The 24,661-nt window shown below is 40.4% G+C and overlaps 1 protein-coding gene across 3 annotated transcripts in view; it reads left to right on the forward strand.

Annotated features, from left to right (window-relative positions):
* Window positions 1-17,217, forward strand: part of rai14 (retinoic acid induced 14) — a 386,053-nt gene extending 368,836 nt beyond the window's left edge. For all 3 annotated transcript variants that reach the window (XM_070867929.1, XM_070867946.1, XM_070867937.1), the window contains 3 exons: window positions 7,993-8,142; window positions 10,967-11,032; window positions 17,039-17,217. In XM_070867929.1, coding sequence (XP_070724030.1) covers window positions 7,993-8,142; window positions 10,967-11,032; window positions 17,039-17,107 — 285 coding nt within the window. In that variant the 3' untranslated portion in view covers window positions 17,108-17,217. The remainder of the gene's footprint in view (window positions 1-7,992; window positions 8,143-10,966; window positions 11,033-17,038) is intronic.
* The last annotated feature ends 7,444 nt before the right edge of the window (window positions 17,218-24,661 follow it).

Here is a 24,661-nt window from a genome sequence, read left to right on the forward strand (position 1 = left end):
ATTGAATGTGCTTAAGGTGGAGATAGACAGATTTTTGAAAGATGAGGGAATCAAGGATTATGGGGAGCCGGTGGGGAAGTGGAGTTGAGGCCAAGATCAGATCAGCCATGATCTTATAGAATGGCGGAGCAGGCTCAAGGGTCCAAATGGCCTATTCCTGCTCCTATTTCTTATGTTCTTATGAATACAGACCTTGAAAGTGGGGCCTCCAGATCCTTCTGACCATTTGGGTTTTAAGCAGGAAGTGTCAGAAAAGTTACCACAGGGATAACTGGCTTGTGGCGGTCAAGCGATCATAGTGATGATCACTTGATCTCGTAATCATTCGATGTCGGCTCCTCCGATCATTATGAAGCAGAATATACTTGAATTTTTAAAAGGTCTTCGATAAGGTATATAGTAGACTCATGACCAGGATCAGAGCATGTGGAGCTGGGGACAAGCAGCAGAATGAATAGCAAGCTGGCTGCAAAACAGAAAGCAGAGAGTAGGGGTTAAAGGCATTTACTCTGACAGAATGAAGGAGGGAAGTGGTGTTCCACAGGGGTCAATGCTGGGACCACTGTTGCTGACCATTTACATAAACAATTTGAACTGGAGAGTCGGAAGTACAATTTCAAAATCTGTGGGTGACGCCAATTTGGGGGCTATAGTTAATACTGAGGATGGCTGGAACAAAATATAAGATGTTAATAAACTTGCAGAATGGGCGTGCTATGCATTTCAGTATAGTTAAGTGTGAGATGGTGCATTTTGGTAGGAGGAATAAGGAGGCCACATACTCCTTGAAAAATGAAAGTCCAAATGGGTAGAGGAGAAAATGTTTATTTCGGGGTACAGATTCACAAATCATTAAAAGTAGCAACACAGGTTTAACAAGGGCATAAAAATACAAACAAACCACCGGGGTTCCATTCTAGACCAATAGAATTGAAAAGCAGAAAGGTTATGTTAAATGTTCCCTATAAGCAAAGCTGCACTTTTTTCTGTGTAGTCTTGTTTTTTTAGTGCGTAGTCCCTTTAAATTTTCGTACATGTGCGGTATTCTCAGTGGTGAAGCCAGTGAGCGGCCTGTGTGGGATCTTTTCCATTGCTGCACGGCCGGGCAGCTTAGAGGGAACTTTGGTTATGCTAAACTTGTATAGAACCTTGGTCAGACCACACTTCGAGTACTGTGCACAAATCTGGTCTCCAGATTATAAAAAGGGTATGGAGGTATTGGAGAAGGTGCAAAATGAATTTACAAGGCTTATGCCAGAACTGAGAGGTTATAACTATCAGAATAGACTGAACCAGCTGGGGCTCTTTTTTTCTAGAAAATAAAAGACTGAGGGCTGAACTAATAGAGGTCTTTAAAATTATGAACGGGTTCAGTAGAGTGGATGCAGAGATGATGTTTCCACTTGTAGGGAGACCAAAGCTTGGAGTTATAAATATAAGATAGTTACCTATTAAATCCAGTAAGGAATTCAGGAGAAACTTCATTACCCGGAGTGTGGTTAGAGTGTGGAGCTTTCTATCACATGAAGTAGTTGAGGCAAAGTGCACAGATGCATTTAACAGGAAGTTAGATGAATACATCCTTTACCCAGCAAAAATAAATGTAGTCCTTTCAGCCTTTCTTTATAACTTAGTCTCTTAAGGTCTGGATTATTTCTGGTCACTCTTCTCTGAACTCCTTTTATATTGCATCTATATCATTTTTGAGATCAGATAACTAAAGCTACAGATCATTGCTCCGATATTTATGAGGTGGTGGGAAGAGTACAGGTAGAAGGATGGCCGAAGAATCAGTCAAGGCCAGGGACGCAGAGGTCTTACCAACTTTAATGGTAATCGGGAGGGGGGGTGGGGTTGGGTTGAGAGAGAGGAGGAGGAAGCTCCAGTCGGCAATTGCGGGTGAGAGTTGGTCTGCAATCAGGAAGGTTGGGAGGAGGTCAGCACTGGCGAGGAATCTCCGGTCGATAATCGGGAGGATTGGAGCTGGAGGCTGAAGGCTTTCTTCAGGGATCTGGGTGGAGCACTCAACCTCTTCATGGCCCACAAGGAGCGCTAACTGAACCACTTGCCTTGGGGAGCCAGAAAACACATGCAACACAAGTTAATTCCAAATTGACCTCACATTTGCACTGTAGGAACACGATTTAATATGTTGTTTAGCATCCCACCTCGCCACAGTAGGACGCTCAGACGGCCCAACAACCGCCGCCATCAAAATGGCAGTACGCGCTGCGAGTCGGGGTCAGGTTACGTGGATTTTATTTTAATTCACCCCCACAATTACCTCCCACCAATCGTGGGGCATTAATATTAAGACCCATATTCCAGAATTGCCCATACTATTGATCTGCAAAAATAACATTCTGATTTGTAGTCAAATAGCTTCCAATGCACCATGCAACTCGGGAAGGGTTCACACTGTGTATACTATTAAGCTCCGTCTACTGGTTTTCTGATACCATCTGTGTAGTGACTAGTGAATTCTTGTTTTGATTTCCCTTATTCTTGCTGTTTTCATTGAATTTGATTTCTTTTGTTAATAGTGTCGCTTTTTATGCATCCCTGTAAAGCATGGCTAGTCTGGCCCTGCAACTAAATTGGCCTACTTCAAAACAAGGCTCTATCTTGTTATGAAATACGAACAATGATAAACAGGAAAAGACCCTCTGGTCCACGCAATTGTGATACCTTTTGAACCATGGATCTGCTAGGAGAGGCAAAAGAAAATTTTTTTAAACTCAGGTCAATTTGAACATAGGAACTTGAGCAGGCCATTCAGCCCCTCGAGCCTGCTCTGCCATTCAATGAGATCATGGCTGATCTGCAACCTAATTCCATATACCCATCTTTGGCCCATATCCCTTAGAACCTTTGGTTACCAGAAAGCTATCAATAGTAAAAGCTTTTACAGATATATAAAACGGAAAAGAGTGACTAAAGTAAATATTGGTCCCTTAGAAGATGAGAAGGGGGAATTAATAATGGGAAATGTGGAAATGGCTGAGACTTTAAACAATTATTTTGCTTCGGTCTTCACAGTGGAAGACACAGAAACCATGCCAGAAGTTGCTGGTCACAGGAATGTGGGAAGGGAGGACCTTGAGATAATCACTATCACTAGGGGGGTAGTGCTGGACAGGCTAATGGGAATCAAGGTAGACAAGTCCCCTGGTCCTGATGAAATGCATCCCAGGGTTTTAAAAGAGATGGTGGAAGTTATAGCAGATGCATTCGTTATAATCTACCAAAATTCTCTGGACTCTGGGGAGGTACCAGCGGATTGGAAAGCAGCTAATGTAACACCTCTGTTTAAAAAAAAAAAGGGGGCAGACAAAAGGCAGGTAACTATAGGCCGGTTAGTTTAACATCTGTAGTGGGGAAAATGCTTGAAACTATCATTAAGGAAGAAATAGCGGGACATCTAGATAGGAATAGTGCAATCAAACAGACGCAGCATGGATTCATGAAGGGGAAATCATGTTTAATTAATTTACTGGAATTCTTTGAGGATATAACGAGCATGGTGGATAAAGGTGTACCGATGGATGTGGTGTATTTAGATTTTCAAAAGGCATTCGATAAGGTGCCACACAAAAGGTTACTGCAGAAGATAAAGGTACGCGGAGTCAGAGGAAATGTATTAGCATGGATAGAGAATTGGCTGGTTAACAGAAAGCAGAGAGTGGGGATAAATGGGTCTTTTCGGGTTGGAAATCGGTGGTTAGTGGTGTGCCACAGGGATCGGTGCTGGGACCACACCTGTTTTACAATATACATAGATGACCTGGAAGAGGGGACAGAGTGTAGTGTAACAAAATTTGCAGATGACACAAAGATTAGTGGGAAAGCGGGTTCTGTAGAGGACACACAGAGCCTGCAAAGAGATTTAGATAGGTTAAGCAAATGGGCTAAGGTTTGGCAAATGGAATACAATGTCGGAAAGTGTGAGGTCATCCACCTTGGGGGAAAAAAAACAGTAAAAGGGAATATTATTTGAATGGGGAGGAATTACAACATGCTGTGGTGCAGAGGGACCTGGGGGTCCCTGTGCATGAAACTCTTTTTGGGAACTCAATTTAAGTTCCCCAGCTGCGGTGGTGGGATTTGAACCTGGGTCGCTGGATCATGTCCAGGCCTTCGGATTACTAGTAACATAACCATTAGGCTACTGTGCCCAGTTCCCTGAATCCCAAAAAGTTAGTTTGCAGGTGCAGCAGGTAATCAGGAAGGCAAATGGAATGTTTGCCTTCATTGCGAGAGGGATAGAGTACAAAAGCAGGGAGATCCTTCTGCAACTGTATAGGGTATTGGTGAGGCCGCACCTGGAGTACTGCGTGCAGTTTTGGTCACCTTACTTAAGGAAGGATATACTAGCTTTGGAGGGGTTACAGAGACGATTCACTAGGCTGATTCCAAAGATGAGGGGGTTACCTTATGATGATAGTTGAGTAGACTGGGTCTTTACTCGTTGGAGTTCAGAAGGATGAGGGGTGATCTTATAGAAACATTTAAAATAATGAAAGGGATAGACAAGATAGAGGCAGAGAGGTTGTTTCCACTGGTCAGGGAGACTCGAACTAGGGGGCACAGCCTCAAAATACGGGGGAGCCAATTTAAAACCGAGTTGAGAAGGAATTTCTTCTCCCAGAGGGTTGTGAATCTGTGGAATTCTCTGCCCAAGGAAGCAGTTGAGGCTAGCTCATTGAATATATTCAAGTCACAGATAGATAGATTTTTAACCAATAAGGGAATTAAGGGTTATGGGGAGCAGCCGGGTAAGTGGAGCTGAGTCCACGGCCAGATCAGCCATGATCTTATTAAATGGCGGAGCAGGCTCGAGGAGCTAGATGGCCTACTCCTGTTCCTAATTCTTATGTTCTTATGTTCTCCGATTTAAAATGAACAATTGATCACCATTTGCGAAAGAGAATTGCAAATTTCTACCACCCATTGTGTATATGTGTTTCCTAATTTCATTCCTGAAAGGCCTGGCACTAATCTATCGGCTATGCCCCCTCGTCCTAGAATCTCCAATCAGTGGAAATAGTTTCTCTCTATCTACCCTATCTGTTCCTCTTAATGGGCTCAATTTTCCGAGTATTTGCATCGTTTTTTTTGAGCAGGCTGCTTTTTCCGGCCGAACTTAAAATCCCCAGTTTCCCCAATCAATTTGCACCAGCGTAACTCCGTTACGAATTTTTTAAGTGCGTTTTTTTTTCAGCCAAAGGGGACGTAACCAGCCACCTACACTATTACTGGCCATTTAGGGAAGTTTGGCCAGCTAAGAGTTATTCCAGTTCTGATTAGGCCAGCGTATGTGGCCTGTCCTGAAAAAAGCCATCCCTAGAATTGAGGAAATTAGCACAGGCAAGGAAATCGGCGTGACAGATGCCCGGACACACGGAAAGAATTGAAAAACACATAGCAGCAACTTGCCTCCAACCCTGCCCGAAGGCTGTCTGGTCTCATTCTCAGTCCCCACACACAGGAAGGCTGTCCAGTTCCATTCTGAGTCCCCGGTTCACACACAGTCACAGAGAGAGAGAGAGAGACCCGAACCGGCAACAGGGAATGCGACCGGACCGGACAGCCTTCAAGCGGAGTTGGAGGTAAGATGGTGGGTGCTATGTGTTTTTCAATTCTTTTAATGTGTTGGAAGGTGGCTGTATGCTTTACTTTGCAGCCTCAGCTCGCATTGTGTCCCTGGTTACCATGGTAGCCTGATCTTTTTGGCGCAGATCAAGGCTCCACCCCCCTCGGGTTAGGCCACACCAAAATGAAGAGATCCAACGGAGAAACTTACAACACTTTTTTTGGGGCGTGCTTGGCCCATAAGAAAATTGGGCGTAACTCTTCAAGTATGTCAAAAAAATGCTTTGGGCAAAATTGAGCCCAGTATCTTGAAAACTTTGATCAGATTACCCCTTAACCGATTCAAATCAACGGAATAAGAACCTAAGAAATAAGAGCAGGAGTAGGCCAATTGAGATGAGGGCGTTGACTTATGAAGATAGGTTGTGTTGGTTGGGCCTATACTCATTGGAGTTCAGAAGAATGAGAGGCGATCTTATCGAAACATATAAGATAATGAGGGGGCTCAGCAAGATGGATGCAGAAAGGATATTTGCACTCATAAGGGAAACTAAAACTAGGGGACATAGTCTCAGAATAAGGGCCGCCCATTTAAAACTGAGATGAGGAGGAATTTCTTCTGAGGATTGTAAATTTATGGAATTTTCCTGATTGTTTTAAGTTCCCCCCTCCCTATAGCCCCTTGATTATCAATTATTGGAATGCTTTTCGTGTCTTCTAATGTGAAGATCAATACAAAATATTTGTTCAAAGTCTCCGCCATTTCCCATTATTAATTCCCCAGTCTCTTCCTCTAAGGGACCAACGTTTACTTTAGCTACTTGCTTCCTTTTTATATACCGGTAGAAGCTCTTACTGTCTGTTTTTATATTTCTTGCTAGTTTATTCTCATAAGCTATCTTCTCTCTCTCTCTCTCTCTCTCTCTCTCTTTTTTAAGTTGTCCTTTGCTGTTTGCTAAAATATTCTCAATCCTCTGGCCTTCCACTGTTCTTGGCAACATTGTATGCCTTTGTTTTCAATTTGATACCATCCTTTACTTCCTTACTTAGCCACGGATAGTTTAACCTTCTCTTGGAGACTTTCTTTTTCATTGGAATATATTTTTGACAAGAGTTATGAAATATCTCAAATGTTTGCCACTGCTTTTCTACAATCTTAACCTTTAATATATTTTCCTAGTCCACTTTAACCAACTCTGACTTCATACCTTTGTAATTACCTTTATTTAAGTTCAGGACACTAGTTTGAGAACCCTCAAACTGAATTTGAAATTCTACCATGCTATGATCACTCTTCCCGAGATGATCATTCACTATGAGATCATTAATTAATTCAAACACGTTACACATTACCCGATCTAAAATAGTCTGCTCCCTGGTTGGTCCCAGAATGTATTCTTCCAAGAAACCATCCTGCATACACTCTGTGAACTCTTCCTTCAGGCTACCTTTGATTTGTCCAATCAATATGAAGATTAAAATGTAAGAATGACCCATTACTTTTTAAACCATTGACTACTCTCTAGGATACCTGCGTTCTTTAAATGCTTATTTATAGCAACATAGAGAATATTCTCAAACATTTGTTCCCCTATGGATGTCGAGCTAATTGGCCTGCGAGCAAAGGTTCATGCCTTACTTTGTGAATATTGGAACCACATTTAACTTTCGTTCTCAGTGCTTCTCCAATAATTTTGGAGGTCATAAAATAAAAATATCAAAGCATCATAAATGTCTTAAGGATTCTGGATGAATCCCATCTGGCACAAAACCACAACAATTTTTAACTAAATTTTTTTTCATGCTATACAATGCTTCGCCCCATTTACAATGACTGGAATTAGTCTATAATTCATTATTTGTGAAAACTTGTGAAGAATCCATATTTGCTGTATATCCTGATCATATGTAAAATGTTATCCCAACTTGTCTTTTACTGGATAAAACAAATGAAAAATACTGCAGATGCTGGAAATCTTAAATAAAAAAAATAGAAAATGCTGGAAACATTCAGCCGGTCAGACAGCATTTGTGGAGAGAGAAACAGTTAAGCTTTCAGGTTGTAGAAAGGTCATCAATCTCCTGGGTGTTTCCAGCATTTTCTGTTATTTCATCTTTTGATGTCTTCTCAGGTTTCTTCTATTATTAACATAGTATTAAATCCATTTTTAATCCTTTGGGACTGAAATTGAATTATGGAACAGGCTGGAGGTGTGGAGTGGCTTACTGTTGCCTCTATATTCAGAGGCATTTTCTAGTGAGGTCCTTTAGAACTTAGGAAGTCTTAAAACAAAGTACTGATGGGACCTTTATCTCAAGTACATTTTTTTTCTTCTTGCCATTGAATGAATCTACTCCTCCACCCCAATTGAACTTAATGTATTTTGAAATTTTAAACAGAACAATGAACTATCCAAGGAAGTAAGCAAATTGAAGGAGGCACTGAACAGCCTTTCCCAACTTTCATATACTGCAAGCACTCTCAAAAGACAAAACCAGCAACTTGAGACTCTTCAGCAGCAATTAAAGCATTCACAGCACCAGTTAACTGTAAGTATATAAATTCAATATCTGAACTGTTTACTTGTATTTTAGTTGATTCCCCAAATATGGTGATTAACGTGTAAGACGCTTGATAATCAGTGGCAGACATTTAAGGAGATATTTCATAACTCTCAACAAAAATACATTCCAGTGAGAAGGAAAGACTTTACAAGAAGGGAGAACCATCCGTGGTTAACTAAGGAAGTGAAGGATGGTATCAAATTGAAAAAAATGACATACAAATTTGCCAAGATCAGTGGGAGGCCAGAGAATTGGGAAAATTTTTTAAATCAGCAAAGGACGACGAAAAAAATTATAGAGCGGGAAGATATTATGAGAGTAAACTAGCAAGAAATATTAAAACAGATAGCAAAAGCTTCTGCAGGTATATAAAAAGGAAGAGAGTAGCTAAAGTTAGCGTTGATCCTTTAGAGGATGAGACTGGGGAATTAATGGGGAACAGCGAAATGGCGGAAATTTTGAACAAATATTTTGTATTGGTCTTCACGGTAGTAGACACTAAAAACATCCCAGTAATAGATAATCAAGGGGCTATAGGGAGGGAGGAACTTAAAACAATCTATCACTAAAGAAAAAGTACTCGGTAAAATAACAGGACTAAAGGCGGACAAGTCCCCTGGACCTGATGGCTTACGTCCTAGGGTCTTAAAAGAAGTGGCTACAGAGATAGTGGATGCATTGGTAGTAATCTACGAAAATTCCCTGTATTCTGGAGATGTCCCAGCGGATTGGAAAACCGCAAATGTAACGCCCCTATTTAAAAAAGGAGGTGGACAGAAAGCAGGAAACTATAGACCAGTTAGCCTAACATCTGTCCTTGGTAAAATGCTGGAATCCATTATTAAGGAAGCAGTAGCAGGACATTTGGGAAAACATAATCCAGTCAAGTAGAGTCAGCATGGTTTTATGAAATGGGAAATCATGTTTGTCAAATTTGCTGGAGTTCTTTGAGGATGTAACGAGGAGGATGGATAAGGGGGAACCAGTAGATGTGGTGTATTTGGATTTCTAGAAGGCATTCGATAAGGTGCCACATAAAAGGTATCTGCACAAGATAAGAGCTCACAGGGTTGGCGGTAATATATTAGCATGGGTAATGGATTGGCTAACAGAAAACAGAGAGTGGGGATAAATGGTTCATTTTCTCATTGGGAAACGGTAACTAGTGGGGTTCGCAGGGATAGGTGCTGGGGCCTCAACTGTTTACAATCTAAATGACTTGGATGAACGGACTGAGTGTAATGTAGCCAAGTTTTCTGATTCAACTTGCTTTCCCACCCATCTTTGTGAGGCAGACACAAAAAATCCTCAAAGGAATACAGACACTGGCTAAGTAAGTGGGCAAACATTTGGCAGATGGAGTATAATGTAGGACAGTGTGAGGTTATCCATTTTGGCAGGAAAAATAAAAAAGCAAATAATTCTTTAAATGGAAACTACAAAATGCTGCAGTACAGAGGGACCTGGGGATCCTTGTGCATGCAACACAAAAAGTTAGTATGCAGGTACAGCAAGTAATCAGGATGGCGAATGGAATTATTGGCCTTTATTGCAAGGGGGATGGAGTATAAAAGCAGGGAAGTCCTGCTACAACTGTACAGGATATTGGTGAGGCCACACCTAGAGTACTGCGTACAGTTTTGGTCTCCTTATTTAAGGAGGGATATACTTGCATTGGAAGCAGTTCAGAGAAGGTTCACTCGGTTGATTTCAGAGATGAGGGGATTGACTTATGAACAACGGATGAGCAGGTTGGGCCTATACTCACTGGAGTTTAGAAGAATGAGACGTGATCTTATTGAAACATATAAGATACTGAGGGGGCTCGACAAGGTAGATGCAGAGAGGATGTTTCCACTCGTGGGGGAATCTCGAACTAGGGGGCATAGTTTAAGAATAAGAGGTCGCCCATTTAGAACTGAGGTGAGGAGGAATTTCTTCTGAGTTGTAAATCTGTGGAATCCTCTGCCCCAGAGAGCGGTGGAGGCTGGGTCATTTTAAGGTGGAGTTAGACAGATTTCTGAACGATAAGGGAAGTGGAGCTGAGCCCTAGATCAGATCAGCCATGATCTTATTAAATGGCGGAGCAGGCTCGAGGGGCCGAATGGCCTATTCCTGCTCCTATTTCTTGTGTACCTGCTCCATGTAAATAAGATTGTGTGTAGGGCAAGCAAAGCTAAGGAAAGTGTTCTAGTCAATGTAGACTTTGACAGACTCAGAGCAGTGGGTTAATGCATTATCCTGTTCGCCTTTTGGAACTTAGAACAATAACAACATGCATTTATATAGCAATACAGCACTTTAACCTAGTCAAATGTTCCAAGGCACGTCACAGAAGTGTTATCAAACAAAATTCGACCTGGAGCCACATGAGATATTAGGACAGATGGCCAAAAGCTTGGTCAAAGAAGTAGGTTTTAAGGAACGTCTTGAAGGAGGAGAGAGAGGCAGAGAGATTTAGAGTGGGAATTTCAGAGCTTAGGGCCGAGGTAGCTGAAGGCACTTCCGCCAGTGGTGAAACAATAAAATTAGGGATGCACAAGAGGCCAGAATTGGAGGAATGCAGAGATATTGGAGGGTTGTATGGCTGGAGGAGATTAGAGTTAGGGAAGGGCAAGGCCATGCAGGGATTCAAAAACAAGGATGAGAATTTTAAAATTGAGAGATTTGATCGAGTCAAAATTAATACGAAGAGCATCTTGTGAGATAAGGTCCCTTCATGACGTGGGTTTCAGATGCTGTTCAATTATTGTTTCAAATGTATACTGCAGCTGCTCTAATCAATTAAATGTCATCATTTAATTTATAGGAAGCAAATCAACGACATCAGGAGGTAGTATCTGTGTATAGAATGCATCTTCTGTATGCTGTCCAGGTAAGTTTCTATAGTTATCCCTTATATACTGCACAAGGCAGCTGAGATAATTTTTGAATCGACAGGTTCCATTATTTCTTAAAGATTCCTATAATATTTGCTTTTGTGTTCCTTAACATTGAAGGGTGCAATGGTCTCTGCTTCAACTTTGGCAAAGTATTCAATGTTCCAAAAGAATCTCTGCAAGAAGAAATACCACCTAACCTTTCTGGCCACTCTTTTAAAATGATGAGCCCTTGTCACTGACTTTCCAATCAAAAAAAAAATTCCCTCTTAATGCTATGGAAACCCTTCATAATTTTAAAAGCAGTTATTGAATCTCCACTTGGTCTACTCTGTTCCAGAAAAATAGTTCCAGAATTTGAAGTCTCTCTTCATAACTATAATTTCATATCTGAATCCGTGCTCTGCTGCTTATGGTTTTACACACTCTTCTATAATGGAGCACCCAAAACTTACCCACAGTACAAATTTATCATAAATCTCTAAACTGGTATTGGCATTTTTATGACATCCACTTGTACTCGTACTTTCAAAGAATTCACTATTTGCACCCCTATGGTCTCATTCTCCACACGCTTCACATCTTTCCATTAGGTTCTATTCCTATTCATTGTTTTTTCTCCAAAAATGCATTACCTCACACATTGTTATAATAAATTGTACATGGCAGGTGTTTGCTCAATCCACTAACTTATCCATGTCTTCCTAAAAACAAATTTACACTCCTTGATGTTTGCCAAACCTTTTAACTTTTGTGAAATCAGTAAATGATGATGAAGGAACATAACATAAGAATTAGGAGCAGAAGTAGGCCATATGGCCACTCGGGGCCTGCTCCACCATTCAATAAAAACGTGGCTGATCTTCGACCACTACTCCACTCTCCACTTTCTCATCTGATCCCTATATCCCTTCTTTCCCCTAGAATCCAAAAAACGATCTATCTCAGGCTTGAATATATTCAATTATTCAACATCCACAGCCCTTTGACAAATTTGCTGGAGTTCTTTGAGGATGTAACGAACAGGGTGGATAAAGGGGAACCAGTGGATGTGGTGTATTTGGATTTCCAGAAGGCATTTGACAAGGTGCCACATAAAAGGTTACTGCACAAGATAAAAGTTCACAGGGTTGGAGGTAATATATTAGCAAAGATAGAGAATTAGCTAACTAACAGCGAACAGAGAATCGGGATAAATGGTTCATTCTCTGTTTAGCAACCAGTAACTAATGGGGTGGCGCAGGGATCAGTGCTGGGACCCCAACTATTTACAGTCTATATTAACGACTTGGAAGAAGGGACTGAGTGTAACGTAGCCAAGTTTGCTGATGATACAAAGATGGGAGGAAAAACAATGTATGAGGAGGACACAAAAAATCTGCAAAAGGACACAGACAGGCTAAGTGAGTGGGCAAAAATTTGGCAGATGGAGTATGATGTTGGAAAGTGTGAAGTCGTGCACTTTGGCAGAAAAAAAATCAAAGAGCAAGTTATTATTTAAATGGAGAAAGATTGCAAAGTGCTGCAGTACAGCGGGACCTGGGGGTACTTGTGCGCGAAACACAAAAGGATAGTATGCAGATACACCAGGTGATCAGGAAGGCCAATGGTATTAGAAACATAGAAAATAGGTGCAGGCCTTTATTGCAAAGGGGATGGAGTATAAAAGCTCGAAAGTCTTGCTATAGCTATACAAGGTATTGGGGAGGCCACAGCTGGAATACTACATGCAGTTTTGGTTTCCATATTTACGAAAGGATATACTTGCTTTGGAGACAGTTCAGATAAAGTTCACTAGGTTGATTCTGGGGATGAGGGGGTTGACTTATGAGGAAAGATTGAGTAGGTTGAGCCTCTACTCATTTAAATTCAGAAGAATGAGAGGCTATCTAAACATATATCAAAACATATAAGATTATGAGGGGGCTTGACAAGGTGGATGCAGAGAGGATGTTTCCACTGATGGGGAGAGACGAGAACTCGAGGGCATGATCTTAGAATAAGGGGCCGCCCATTTAAAACCGAGATGAGGAGGAATTTTTTCTCTGAGGGTTGTAAATCTGTGGAATTCACTGCCTCAGAGAGCTGTGGAAGCTGGGACATTGAATAAATTTAAGACAGAAATAGATAGTTTCTTGAACGATAAGGGGGATAAGAGGTTATGGGGAGCGGGCGGGGAAGTGGAGCTGAGTCCATGATCAGATCAGCCATGATCTTATTGAATGGTGGAGCATGCACGAGGGGCTGTATGGCCTACTCCTGTTCCTATTTCTTATGTTCTTATAAGTAATTCCAAAAACAACCTTTCAGCATCTACCCTGTCAGTCCCCCTCATAATCTCATTCTTCTCAAATCCAGAGAGTATAGGGCCAATCTACTCAATCTCTCCTCATGACCCTCTCATCAATCTAGTGAACCTAATTTGCACCACCTCTAAGGCATGTACAGGTATAACGTCTCAAATCCGGCAACCTCGGGGCCAAGACCGGCTGATTTTCGGATTTTTCTGGATTTCGACCTCACTGTTGGCGCTGTCTGCCGATTCTTGGCTCCTTGTCGCCCACCGATCCTCGCCACCTGCCGATTCTTGCGGCCTGCTGCTGCCGCCGCCCCCCCCCCCCCCCCCGGGCGCTGCATTTTTTTGAATGCTTTCCTCGGCCCTCGCCGCCTGATGTCGCCAAATTGGAGACGTCCGGTGGTTGGGCCGCTGCCATCTTGGCCGCCTCAACGTCCCAAATTCGAAAACATAACGACACCTAAATCTCTCAGAACACCAACATTTAATAGTTTCTCACCGTTTAAAACTATTCTGTTTTTCTATTCTTCCTACCAGTGAATAACCTCATATTTCCCCACATTATATTCCATCTGCCACCTTATTGCCCACTCACTTAACCTGTCGATATTCCTTTGCAGGCTCTTTGTGTCCTCATCACAGTTTATTTTCCCACCTAGCTTTGTATCATCATTACACTCAGTTCCTTCATCCAAGTCATTAATATAGATTGTAAATAGCTGAGGCCCAAGCACTGATCCTGTGGCACCTCACTAGTTACAGTTTGCCAACCTGAAATTGACCCATTTATCCCTACTCCCTGTTTTCTGTTAGTTAATCAATCCTCTATCCATGCTAATGTATTAACCACAAACCCATGAACCCTTATCTTGCATAGCAACCTTTTATGAAGCACCTTATCGAATGCCTTTTGGAAATCCAAATATACTACATCCACTGGTTCCCCTTTATCTACCCTGCTAGTTGTAGCCTCAAAAATTTCTAATAAATTTGTTCAACACAATTTCCCTTTCATAAAACTATGTTGACTCTGCTTAATCATATTATGATTTTCTCAGTGCCCTGTACCTTAATAATGGATTCCAGCATTTTCCCAATGACTGATGTCAAGCTAACTGGTCTATAGTTCCCTATTTTCTCTCTCCCTCCTTTCTTGAATAGCGGGGTTACATTTGCTATCTTCCAATCCACTGGGATCATTCTAGAATCTCAGGAATCTTGGAAGACCACAACCAAATGCATCCACTATCTCACTGTCCACCAGCTCTTTTAGAATCCTAGAATGTAGGCCATGTAGTCCAGGAGACTTGTTGGCTTTTAATCCCATTAGTTTCCCAAGTACCTTTTCGCTGCTGATCTTAATTATTTGAAGTTCGTCACTCTCATTAGCTCCTTGGTTCCCCATTATTTTGTATACTTTTTGTCTCTTCTACTATGAAGCCAGACACACAATATTTGTTTAAAGTCTCTGCAATTTCCTTATTCCCCATTATAATTTCTCCTGTCTCAACCTCTAAGGGACCAATGCTTACTTTTGCTTTTCCTTTTCCTTTTTACATACTTGTAGAAGCTCATACAATCTGTTTTTACATTTCTTGCTAGTGCGCACTCATTCTATTTTTTTCCTTTTTTATCAAGCTTTTGGTCATCCTTTGCTGCTTTCTTACAACTCTCCCAATCTTCAGGATTGCTACTATTCTTCGTAACATTATAACCCTCTTTTAAGCTAAAAAGCAGCACCTCCTTCCTCCTCTGCATCAAATTCCCACTCTCTCCAAATTCCCAACTTTAACACTCTGTTTAAGACCACTCTGTGCAGACCACTCTCTCTTGTGTGCTCTCTCTATATCGAGAGCAAAAGCATACTCAACACTGACCTCCAGATTACACTCTCTGGTCTGAGTAACACCAGTTAAATTTAACCCTTTGCTTCTGATCTCTATCCATTGTGTCACATTTCCACTTATAATTTATGCCTGAATCATTGTAATGAGCCTCCTATGAGGAACCTTAGCGAATTCCTTCTGCTAATCCATATATGCTACATCTGTTGCATTCCACTTATCTATACAAGCAGTCACTTAAAAAAGAAAACTTTCATTTATTAATAAATCCATGCTGGCTGTCCTTAATCCTAGAAACATAGAAAATAGGTGCAGGAGTAGGCCATTTGGCCCTTCGAGCCTGCACCACCATTCAATAAGATCATGGCTGATCATGCACTTCAGTACCTCATTCCTGCTTTCTCTCCATTATCCTTGATCCCTTTAGCCGTAAGGGCCATATCTAACTCCCTTTTGAATATATCTAACAAACTGGCCCCAACAACTTTCTGTGGTAGAGAATTCCACATGTTCACAATTCTCTAAGTGAAGAAGTTTCTCCTCATCTCGGTCCTAAATGGCTTAACCCTCATCCTTAGACTGTGACCTCTGGTTCTGGACTTCCCCAACATCGGGAACATTCTTCCTGCATCTAACCTGACCAATCCCATCAGAATTTTATATGTTTCTTTGAGATCCCCTCTCATTCTTCTTAATTCCAGTGAATATAAGCCCAGTCGATTCAGTCTTTCTTCATATGCCAGTCCTGTCATCCCAGGCCTCATTGATGTTCATTAATTTGATGTGAATTATATGGATTTTAATAGTTTGCCAACAGAAATGGTATTGGAAAAATTGTTCTTTAGTTACCTGGTCACACCTTCTTTCCCTCTTGTCTTTCTGACAGACATGGAAGGCTGTAGCACAAGGCCGTAGCTGAGGATCATGTAGGTTTAGTGGGGGTTGAGAAGACAGATTTGGGGTGGGGTGGGTGGTGACGGGGGAGATTGTGGAGGTGATGGGGATGTGAGGGTTTACAGGGTTAGCTTGTTGGGCCTGGAGGAAACACTCCTGCTCCTCCTGGTCCACTACCTTATGGATCCATAACTTCTCGCCTCCTTTTATCAGCCATGTTTCCCGTGAAACCCAGCTGACTGTAGTTAAAATAGTAACCCATTAAAATGGAGGTACACAGCTTCCTTAAAATGTTTCAATGACGAGCCGTTTACTGAGTGCGGATTGGTTGCCTGCCCCTTGTCCCACCTCCGTTGAAAGCGGAAGTGGCCAGGTTCAAGACATGATGGGGTCACGTTTGTAATTTTTTACATTTTTACTTCCTACTCAACCCAAACTTACCTATTTGTGGGAGCTAAAATTCCCCCCTAGAGTATAAAAACAAGGAAGTTATGGTAAACCTTTATAAATCACTGGTTCGGCCTCAGCTAGAGTATTGTGCCCAATTCTGGGCACCATGCTTTCGGAAGGATGTCAAGGCCTTGGACAGGGTGCAGAGGAGATTTACCAGAATGGTACCACGGATGAGGGACTTCAGTTATGTGGAGGGAGTAGAGAAGCTGGGATGGTTCTTAGAGCTAACCAGGCTAAGAGGAGATTTGATAGAGGTGTTCAAAATTATGTGGGTATTTGATAGAGCAGATGGGGAGAAACTCTTTGCCCTATTCAAGTGAAGCTTGTCCATTGTGTACATGGCACCAGAATTTATCCTGAGATTGCTACTCTTGCAGTCCTGTGATTGAACCTGATTCTTCAAACTCCCTTTGCAGGATCTCAGTTCTATTTCTTCCTATGTCTGGGGCCAAAAATTATAATTTTAGCATATGGCTTTGTTCTTGGTCTAATCATTTTTTTTAACATATTTCCAGGGTCAAATGGATGAAGATGTTCAGAAGGCTCTGAAACAGATTTTGACAATGTGCAAAACTCACAAATGAAGTGATATATATAACATTACGTAGCCAATCCTTGTCTAATGTTCAATTGCCACTGTTAAAAAGAACGAGTATGGGATAATGGACTATTAAAACTGCAAATAAATAGTTTACAGGAGCTTTCTTTGTTTTACCTACTAACTGTGTGTGTGTGTACCATATCCCATTAAAATATATAGTCAGTATGTTTGTAGCAAAATGCCCACACTAAAATTTCATGGGAACAAACTAGTTTGTAGAGCTTCATTGTTGTCATATTTGTTAATGGACTTATTTAGTTTGTTAAACATGCCATTGGAAATGCAAGATCATGATATATTCTGGTTAGGGTAATGATATGAATAACCAGAAGCAAGCACATCTAGCATCAGATATTTACTAGTCCAATTACATAGTAAATTAATGCACGTCTTGTCATGGGATACATAGGAAACATTGAATGCACTGGAGAAGCTCATGCCATCTTGTCATCCATAACTTGACTTACAGATGTCCACAATGTAGCAGTGTTGGTAATGCTGGGAGAAAACATTGAAAACTGAAGAGAAAAAAGACAATAAATGAGAATATATCTGAAAAGACTTGGGTTAGAGTAGTAAGAGACCAGGCATAGAGAAAGATGCCAGAGATGTGTAGAGAGTGGTCACATGGAAATCTCTGCTGTGATTAATAATATTTTGCATGTGACTTTTTGATTACTGCTAAATGTCGTCAATCTGGATTAGTTCTGCTCCTGGCATCTTCTCTGCTTTCAGCATCCTTGGTCTTGTCAGCTTAGTTTGTGGAGTCTTTCCATTCCAGTTCTGTGCACTTGGCCTCTCCTGTACCATGAATCTCACCAAGTTTCAGTTACGAATGTAAGTGCTACTAGTTTTTTCTGTAATTTTGTAGTCACTGCCCCCACCCTCAGTTATCTAAATATGATGCAGAGAAGTTGTGATGCAATTTCTTGAGCTCAATAACAAGTTTTCGGAAAAACTTTTATATTTGGTTTATGTAAATTAAATATTAGCTTGCATTTTTTTTGCAACAAAGATATTTTACACCATTTGGAAAATAGTTAGCTGATGCCTCTCGTTCTCCATTAACTAGTAGCATAGATGCTTGCTTATATGGTAGTTATGAAAATTAGATGGCAGACTTGTTAATGTTTGAGAGTAGCTGAGGTGTCGAGCCTATTTTCAGTTAATTATTTGAATACAATTTTCTGCAATAGGGCTATGCACTGTACAGTAAATTTTGATAGATCTATACAAAACTGCAGCTGCATAATTATTAATGATTCTCATACCATTTGTATAGTTAAGTGACAAAGTTGTAAATTAAATGATCATTGATGGAACATCTTTTTTTACTTATTGTGTAAGCCCTTATGTCATAGCCTACTTCATATCATAAATAGCTAACAAATTAGTTATGGATAGTAAGAGAGTTTCACTATATTTTTTTACAACATTCATAATCCTGAACAGCATATAGATCTGAACAATACCTTCCGGAGTAGTCTAAACCAATGTGCAGATATGCATGTCACATTCATATTTTTATGTAATCAGTAAAGTTTCACATCTTGACATTGTGAAAAATTAAAATCATTATTAAATGTTAAAAATAGCGCAATGTCACAAAGGTTTTGCAATAAAGTAAAATTAAATATTACATATGGGTTACATCTTCCCAAGTAAATAGATGACTTTGTCACTAGACCCTTTAAGACCGATTGGTATTATAATTCCCTTTTCAGATCAAATTACGTATGCATTTAATTAGAATTGGCAATGTGGAAATATTTAAATATTGGAAAATGCATTCCCTTATATACATTTAAAATTAGTTGGAGAAACATAAAATAATACTATCCTGAAATTGGATACTGCATTTTAATGCATACAAAGAAAAGATCCCACATCTTATTAAAATACAGTTAGTTTTTTGGAGGAGAAGGTGGGTTATTTCTCATGATTAATGAAAAGCTGAATGCAAGCTATCTTGAATTTATGTATCTATATAGTAACAAGAACTTGCAACTGAAGCTGTGCATCAACCGAAGCAGTGTTATTTCTCCATGTTAAAATAATGTTTATATTCTGAACAATCAAATTAAAGCATGGAATAATGAAGGATTCATAGAGATCTCAGATTTATATTGTACATTGCCCCAATGGGTTGTTAGCATATGTAATTCAAAGCTATTTGAAAATTACTAGTTATAAGTTTGCAATGAAGGAAGATTTAACCTATTTCTGCAAAAGGAGTGGAGGAATCTGCTGTTAAAACAACTTGGTTCATAATGGATGTTTTTAACCCAGGTCCCAGCAATATACTCAAGAGTTACTTTATTGTCTGTTTAAATTAAACCCACAAAGTTACAATTTTTCATCTTTTCTTCTAATATTGTGCATAACATTTAAAGTGAAAACACAGAATTTGGATTTTTTTTAGCTTTTTCACAAATACTGAATAATGAGTATTTGGTGAATTTGATATTTCTGAAATTCAATGTTGCAGTCAGCATATGATGGATTAATATAGAATATCAAAGCAACAAAATTATTAACCAAATCATAGTGATATAGGACATGAAATTGTGTACAAAATTTGGTAGCTAGAGGAAACCGAATCGGGAAGACCAGCAGTTAGAGGGGGGGAAAAATCCTAATGCATTTTTCAGATTTCTCCATTGAAGACACGTTGACTCAATGCTAGAATTCGAGTTCTCCATTATCTCTCAAGTAGTTAGTGAGTGTTGGAATAATACTCAACTGCAGAAGGTGAGCCTGATCTGGTTCTCACCAGAATCCAGACATGGAAATGCCTACGGAGGCTCACTGGAATAGAGATTTGGGCAGGGGTTTTGGTTGATTTTTTTTTTTTATCCTCTTTTTTTCCAGTGGGGTGCTCAGGCCAATTGTAGCATCCTGACTGAGATCAGCGAACTCAGGACTGATCACTGAATGAATCAGGGACCATTCTGGTCTACACAGCTTAAGGCCACACCGAATGGTGCACGTAGAACTAAGCCACTGGGGAGGAGGAGGGGGGAGATCCGAGAATGATTCTTTCTTTAGCAAATATAGTAGTGAATTGGACTGGTAGATCACATTAATCTTTCATATGTTGAAATATCTGGATAGAAAATTATGTAAAAATGCAAATATCATTTTTTATTGTACCAGAAGATTTGAAGGATATTGTAGTGATGTGAGTTTGTTTTTATTCTTCCGTCTTTCAAATGCTAGCCATGATGGTATGGGGTTCTGCTTATCAAACATGGCTAGGATTAAACCACACTAAGACTAATGTATGTCTGTTTTCATTCTCAGGGCTTCTTTGTCTAAAAGACATTTACTACAGGAGGGTCCCCTAATAGAACCAATTCATGGCCAAAAGAAATCCTGTGTCCATCCTAATTAAAAGCTTTGTAATTTGCACAAAGCTTTATCCTAAGATGAAACCTAACACCGTTCTTGTGCAGAACGGCTTACTGAATGCTCCAATACTGCCTGCTCTAGTGGAAAATTCTATAGAAGTTATTAAAGATAGCACATAGTCAACCATGATGATGCCTGTTCTTCCTCCAATTCCCCCCCCCCCAAAAAAAAATGTGCTGAAATGCTGAATTATGGTAAGTCGCACTGAGAAAAGGAGACACACCTGTGTCTTGCAAACTCTTGTTGAACGTCGGACATTTGTATTTCAAAAATGTAATATTTTAAAAGTTCAGCTACACTATTGGCAATACACAGGCAATTAGCCACACTATTGAAAACCATATTTATTGCAGCTGCCTATACTACAGCATTTTAAGTAAAACTAATGTATTTTAATCCTTTTATTTCATTGATTCCAATGTATTTTCTGGATAATAAATGTTTTTGTTATTAAAGACTTCCTGGTGCACTTGAGTTATCATGTTTGTGATGGTTTAATGTGACTGCCAAGTGGCAGCCCTCAGAATCCTGTTTAATGTGGCTTATAGCATATTATACTAAAACTGAAAACAGAGAGGTATGTGCGAATGGCACAGCTTTCGTCCTGTGTTGGAGAGACCAGCTCGTGGCAAGGAAATAGCAAATAAAAATAATAATCGGGTTAAAAAATAAACTAGTTACCACAGAATATGTACCCTTAGAATAGTAAACATGATATGGTTTACAGAAAGTCTGAAACCAGACCGAAGTTACATCAGTCATTCTCACAGTACAGGTGGAAGCATTTCTGGAATGGAAGGAAAACCAATAGGAACAAATGACATAACAAGAAATAGGAGTTGGTCATACAGCCCTCGACTCTAAGCTCATGGTTGATCTTTGATCTCAACTCCACTTTCCTGCCCGATCCACATATCCCTTCATTTCCCCTAGAGTCCAAAAATCTGAATATCCGAATATACTCAACGATTGAGCATCCATAGCTGGAGGTATATGCAGCTAACCAGAATATTGATATCAATTGAGAATATAGCTAAAATTCAGACCTAAGGGTACAAATGTTTTGTAATGCTGGACCTATTATCACAGAATGGTTACAGCACAGAAGAGGCCATTCGGCCCATCGAGCCTGTGTCGGCTCTCTGCAAGAGCACTTAAGCTAATCCCACTCCCCCAAGCCCTTTCCCTGTAGCCCTGCAGTGGTTTTCTTTCAGGTACTTATCCAATTCCTTTTTGAAAACCACAATTGAATCTGTACCCACCACCCTTTCAGACAGTGAATTCCAGATCCTAACCACTCTTTGCATAAAAATATTTTCCCTCATGTCGACATTGGTTCTTCTGCCAATCACCTTAAATCTGTGTCCTCAGGTTCTCGACCCTTCTGCCAATGGGAACACTTTCTCTCTGCTCTGTCTACACCCCTCATGTTTTTGAACACCTTTATCAAATCTCTCACCACCTCTGCTCCAAAGAGAACAGTCCCAGCTTCTCCAGTCTATCCACGTAGCTGAAGTTCCTCATCACTGGAACCATTCTTCTAAATCTTTTCTGCATGCTCTCTAAGGCTTTCACATCCTTCCTAAAGTGCACTGCCCAGAATTGGATACAATACTCCAGTGGAGGCCAAACCTGTGTCTTATAAAGGTTCATATTACCTATTTATTGATGAGGAAATGTTATAATGCAGCTGTAGAGTTTATGAATCTACCAGCAGAATGTAGAAATAATAGGATTAGACCTGAGTAATAAAGGTAACAAATAATTAATTGGAAACTGCTTAGATCACCAGTACAAGATAAGTAAGCAGAGAGGCAGGGCTGAGGAACATTGTAATACACTAATCATGGAGGATTTTAAATGAAACTGATGTGTGTTCTATATAAAACCCAAGGCTGTACTAGATTACAATAGTGACTACACTTCAAAAAGTACTCATTTGCTGTAAAGCATTTTAGAAACATAGAAAATAGGTACAGGAGTAGGCCATTCGGCCCTTCGAGCCTGCACCATCATTCAATATGATCATGGCTGATCATGCAACTTCAGTACTCCATTCCTGCTTTCTCTCCATACCCCTTGATCCCTTTAGCCGTAAGGGCCACATCTAACTCCCTTTTGAATATATCTAACGACCTGGCCTCAACAACTTTCTGTGGTAGAGAATTCCACCGGTTCACAATTCTCTGGGTGAAAAAGTTTCTCCTCATCTTGGTCCTATATGGCTTACCCCTTATCCTTAGACTGTGACCCCTGGTTCTGGACTTCCCTAACATTGGGAACATTCTTCCTGCATCTAACCTGTCCAATACAATCAGAATTTTATATGTTTCTATGAGATCCCCTCTCATTCTTCTAAATTCCAGTGAATATAAGCCTATTCGATCCAGTCTTTCTTCATATATCAGTCCTGCCATCCCAGAATCAGTCTGGTGAACCTTCGCTGCACTCCCTCAATAGCAAGAATGTCCTTCCTCAGATTAGGAGACCAAAACTGTACACAATATTCAAGGTGTGGCCTCACCAAAGCCATGTACAACTGTAGTAAGACCTCCAATGTTGTGCGAGGCCTCCTGGGGAAGAGTGACCATAATATGGTAGAATTCTTTATTAAGATCGAGAGTGACTGTTAATTCAGAGACTAGTATACTGAACTTAAGGAAAGGTAACTTTGATGGTATGAGATGTGAATTGGCTAGGATAGATTGGAAAAAGATACTTAAAGGGTTGACAGTGGATAGGCAATGGCAGACATTTATAGATTACATGGATGAACTTCAACAATTGTACATCCCTGTCTGGAGTAAAAAGAAAACTGGGAAGGTAGCTCAACCGTGGCTAACAAGGGAAATTAAGGATAATGTTAAATCCAAGGAAGAGGCATATAAATTGGCCAGAAAAAGCAGTAAACCTGAGGATTGGGAGAAATGTAGAATTCAGCAGAGGAGGACAAAGGGTTTAATTAGGAGGGGTAAAATAAGAGTATGAGAGGAAGCTTGCAGGGAATATAAAAACTGACTACAAAAGCTTCTATAGATATGTGAAGAAAAAAAGATTAGGGAAGACCAACACAGGTCCTTTGCAGTCAGAATCAGGTGAATTTATAATGGGGAACAAAGAAATGGCAGACCAATTGAACAAATACTTTGAATCTGTCTTCACTAAGGAAGACGCAAATAACCTTCTGGAAATACTAGAGGTTCGAAAGTCTAGCGAAAAGGAGGAACTGAAGGAAATCCTTATTTGGCAGGAAATTGTGCTCGGGAAATTGATGGGATTGAAGGCCAATAAATCCCCAGGTCCTGATAGGTTGCATCCCAGAGTACTTAAGGAAATGGCCCTAGAAATAGTAGATGCATTGGTGATCATTTTCCAACATTGTATTGACTCTGGATCAGTTCCCATGGACTGGAGGGTAGCTAATGTAACATCACTTTTTAAAAAAGGGGTTGGAGAGAAAATAGGGAATTATAGACTGGTTAGCCTGACATCGGTGGTGGGGAAAATGTTGGAATCAATTATTAAGGATGAAATAGCAGCGCATTTGGAAAGCAGTGACAGGATCGGTCCTAGTCAGCATGGATTTATGAAAGGGAAATCATGCTTGACAAATCGAGAATTTTTTTGAGGATATAACTAGTAGAGTGGACAAGGGAGAACCAGTGGATGTGGTGTATTTAGACTTTCAAAAGGCTTTTGACAAGGTCCCACACCAGAGATTAGTGTGCAAAATTAATGCACATAGTATTGGGGATAATGTGCTGACATGGATAGAGAACTGGTTGGCAGACAGGAAGCAGAGAGTCGGAATAAACGGGTCCTTTTCAGAATGGCAGGCAGTGACCAGAGGGGTGCCGCAGGGTTCAGTGCTGGGACCCCAGCTCTTTACAATATACATCAATTATTTAGATGAAGGAATTGAATGTAATGTCTTCAAGTTTGCAGATGACATTAAGCTGGGTGGCAGTGTGAGCTGTGAGGAGGATGTCAAGAGGCAGCAGGGTGACTAATACAGGTTAGGTGAGTGGGCAAATGCATGGCAGATGCAGTATAATGTGGATAAATGTGAGGTTATCCACTTTGGTGGCAAAAACAGGAAGACAAAATATTATCTGAATGGTGACAG

Source organism: Pristiophorus japonicus, chromosome 2, assembly GCF_044704955.1.
Source record: "Pristiophorus japonicus isolate sPriJap1 chromosome 2, sPriJap1.hap1, whole genome shotgun sequence".
Lineage (NCBI taxonomy): Eukaryota > Metazoa > Chordata > Chondrichthyes > Pristiophoridae > Pristiophorus > Pristiophorus japonicus.